The sequence below is a fragment of the Danio aesculapii genome, chromosome 3 (genome assembly GCF_903798145.1).
Source record: "Danio aesculapii chromosome 3, fDanAes4.1, whole genome shotgun sequence".
Classification (NCBI taxonomy): Eukaryota; Metazoa; Chordata; class Actinopteri; order Cypriniformes; family Danionidae; genus Danio; species Danio aesculapii.
In genome coordinates, this window is record NC_079437.1 from 36,093,718 (window position 1) to 36,097,269 (window position 3,552).

Consider the following 3,552-nt stretch of genomic DNA (forward strand, 5'->3'; position numbering starts at 1 on the left):
TTACTATTGGTATTATGATTTGTTTTAGCAGTCAGAAGTAGACATTGCTAAATGGAAATAAGGTCTGAAATGCTTGCACTTGACCACTTTTAATCATACCCAAAGGTAGCCAGAAACACTTTCTATTGGATTGCTTTCATAGTGTAAAATGCATCACAGCAACCACAAAAGATGCCAAATTCTTAAGCCAGCTGGCTTCAACAATGTCCTCTTACCAGTCCTAAAAACAAAAAACCTATTGTTTGGTGTAGTTTTGCAGTTATCAAAGCAGTATTGAATACTGCTTCTGTCCATATAGTTTCGTGTTTTCTTCTCTCATATACAAATGTCCATTGTGCGAGTGTATTTCATAGTATTAGACTGAAATTTCACAAAAAAAAGTCCAAACATGAACCGCCCACAGATTCTCCCCTCATTGGAAATAGGAAAGTGGTTCAAGGATTAAAACCAAATGTAAACTTGAATGAGTCTCCCACATTAACTTGTGTTCAGATTAGGCATGGGCCGGTATAAGATTCTGAGGGTATGAAGCTAAAGCTTTTTCCTCTTTGAACACAATATATTTTACTTTGAGTAACATTTATAATATTTTGGAGCAGTAAACATGTCAGGCTAAATAATTCTAATGAATCACTGACTTCTGTTGTCTTCATTAGTTTCAAAAACACAGATTTCTTCACAATTTAAAATGGCATCTTTGGATATATTTTCTGCTGGAGATACTGTTGTCAGAAAAAAAAGTACAAAAAAAACACGTGAATTTTTACAAACCGCCGTATCCCTTGAAATCGTCTTATGCCTAGTTCAGATTATTCAAAATGCATCCTAATATCAAGTATATGCAGGGCTTTAAATGTCAGTTTGGTTTTCACAATTTTTTTTTATTACATTACAGACTTTGTAGTGGATGCCACTAGAAAAGGGAATAAAATACGTTTTGCCAACCACTCTGTCAACCCAAACTGTTACGCAAAAGGTACTTTATTAAGAGATATAAATGTCATATCTAATATGAATATAATATAATATGAAACATGATGTATACTGGTTTGTTATTGGTTACCATTGCAGTTGTCATGGTTAATGGTGATCATCGTATCGGAATCTTCGCCAAGCGAGCCATACAGCAAGGAGAAGAGCTCTTTTTTGATTACAGGTGGGTTTATTTGTGTCAGCAACACCTTAAACTGAAAGTTCTGTCATCTGATTTCTTTCAACTGATGAATATTAAAGAAGATATTTGGAAGAAATTGTAACCATTTACTTCCGTAGTATTTGTTTTTCCTACTATGGATGTCAATGAGGGCCGACACTGTGGCTCAGTGGTTAGCACTGTCGCCTCACAGCAAGAAGGTCGCTGGTTCGAGTCGCGGCTGGGTCAGTTGGCATTTCTCTGTGGAGTTTGCATGTTCTCCCTGTGTTGGTGTGGGTTTCCTCCGGGTGCTCCGGTTTCTCCCACAGTCCAAAGACATGCGCTACAGGTGATTTGAGTGAACTGAATTGGGGAGGCTAAATTGACCGTAGTGTATGTGTGTGAATGAGTGTGTATGGATGTTTCCCAGTACTAGGTTGCAGTTGGAAGGGCATCCGCTGTGTAAAGCATATGCTAGATAAGTTGTGAATTAATGAATGAATGAATGAATGAATGAATGAAAGGATGTCAGTGGTTACAAGTTTTCACCTTTCTTTAAAATATCTTCTCTAGTGCTCAACATAAAAAAGAAACTCATAAAGGTTTATAAAACCTTCAGAGTGACTAAATATCATCTTAAATCAATACTTGCATATGTATTCTAATCATTTTAATTGTTGTTTTTCTTTTTTCCTGCCTGATAGGTACAGTCAAGCAGATGCACTGAAGTATGTGGGTATTGAGAGGGAAATCGAAATTGTGTAGAAATGCCTACTTTGAGTATGTCTGATAACATTTCTGACTACCCACAATACTTTGCACTTCACCAAGGGTGAGATTTAAGAATTCCCATGGGGACTGGTTGTAATGACATCAGATTGATCTGATGATGTGGTCACTACCTTAACCTGTGGTTAACCGAATTGTCTGAACAAGCGTTTTTGTTTACTTTTTTTTGATGACAATTGCAATGACTTGAAGAAACCAAAAGGTGTCCTCAAATTTACAGATCAACTCCTCCATTTGCACTATATGGCCAATACCACAGGATACTGATAGACGGCACCATTTTCACGGAAGGAAGAATGCCAGTTCAGACAATTTTCTTTTTTTTTAATTATTATTATTACAGTGTGTTCATTCAGAAGGCTCTGTACACAACTTTTAAAATAGCTATAACCTCTATATGCTCAGTATATACTGTATCTGCAAACTTAACGCATCCCACCTAGCAGTCATTGTTGTTTCTGGTCAAAGATTTCTGTTATTCAAGACATCCAGCAATATTTCATAGTTACATTTGCACTTAGTCAGTCGGGTCAATATCTTCAAGCGCCGTAAACTTGTCTGCAACCTGGTGTCATTTGATGTTAGCCTGTTACTATAATGTACATTGCAATATCTATCTATCTATCTATCTATCTATCTATCTATCTATCTATCTATCTATCTATCTATCTATCTATCTATCTATCTATCTATCTATCTATCTATCTATCTATCTATCTATCTATCTATCTATCTATCTATCTATCTCTATCTATCTCTATCTATCTATCTATCTATCTCTATCTATCTATCTAAAGCTGCTTGCTGTATTGCACAAAGCTGGCTCTTGTTGTCAGAAATTAGCATTCTAGCTAACTTAGCACTAAGGAAGTTAATCTTCATCTCTGCTTAAACTGTATGAGGTCAAATATTGTTAATGTTCTGTAGAAATAAACAAAACAAGTAACCATGTAAACCGACAGACTGAATGTGAACTGTGAGCTAAAAAGTCGATTAAAGGACATTGTTTAGACATTGTTTGTTTTAAGAGTGAGTGTACAAATTAGGCCTTACAAGGGCTAGGGTTTGGGTTATACTGTCACATGTACCATTTTATGTAAAATAAAGAGCTAAAACCAAATGACACACGTGTTCAACATGCCCTGGGATTGGACTTGTGCTTCACATATCTCAATTTGAATTATGGGCAACACACTGAGAAAATAACCTAGTGTATTGTTAATTTAATATATTTAATCTGGATGTTTTTGTGCAAAATCTTACTGTTGCCTCTCTTGAAGGACGATTATAAAACTATAGCTTCAAAACGAGACCATATCATAATATTATCATCAATATTACCTGTATTACTGCATAAAATACTTGATCCAACATCATAAACTGAAATCTCTTTGAAAAGCAAAATTGAAGTCATTTTACAAAAATAAATAAATTAATTGACATTTAAACATTTGGCAAACACTTTCATGTATACATGTGTAATATAAATATAAAATATGATAGGGCGACACAGTGGCACAGAGGCGCAAGAAGGTTGGTGGTTCAAACCTCGGCTGGGTCAGTTGGCATTTCTGTGTGGAGTTTGCATGTTCTCCCCGGGTGCTCCGGTTTCTCCCACAGTCCAAAGACAT

General features: G+C 35.8%; 1 protein-coding gene across 2 annotated transcripts in view; it reads left to right on the forward strand.

The window, feature by feature from the left end:
• Positions 1-3,041, forward strand: part of ezh1 (enhancer of zeste 1 polycomb repressive complex 2 subunit) — a 32,852-nt gene extending 29,811 nt beyond the window's left edge. For both annotated transcript variants that reach the window (XM_056453905.1, XM_056453904.1), the window contains exons 18-20: positions 896-976; positions 1,072-1,156; positions 1,837-3,041. In XM_056453905.1, coding sequence (XP_056309880.1) covers positions 896-976; positions 1,072-1,156; positions 1,837-1,897 — 227 coding nt within the window. In that variant the 3' untranslated portion in view covers positions 1,898-3,041. The remainder of the gene's footprint in view (positions 1-895; positions 977-1,071; positions 1,157-1,836) is intronic.
• The last annotated feature ends 511 nt before the right edge of the window (positions 3,042-3,552 follow it).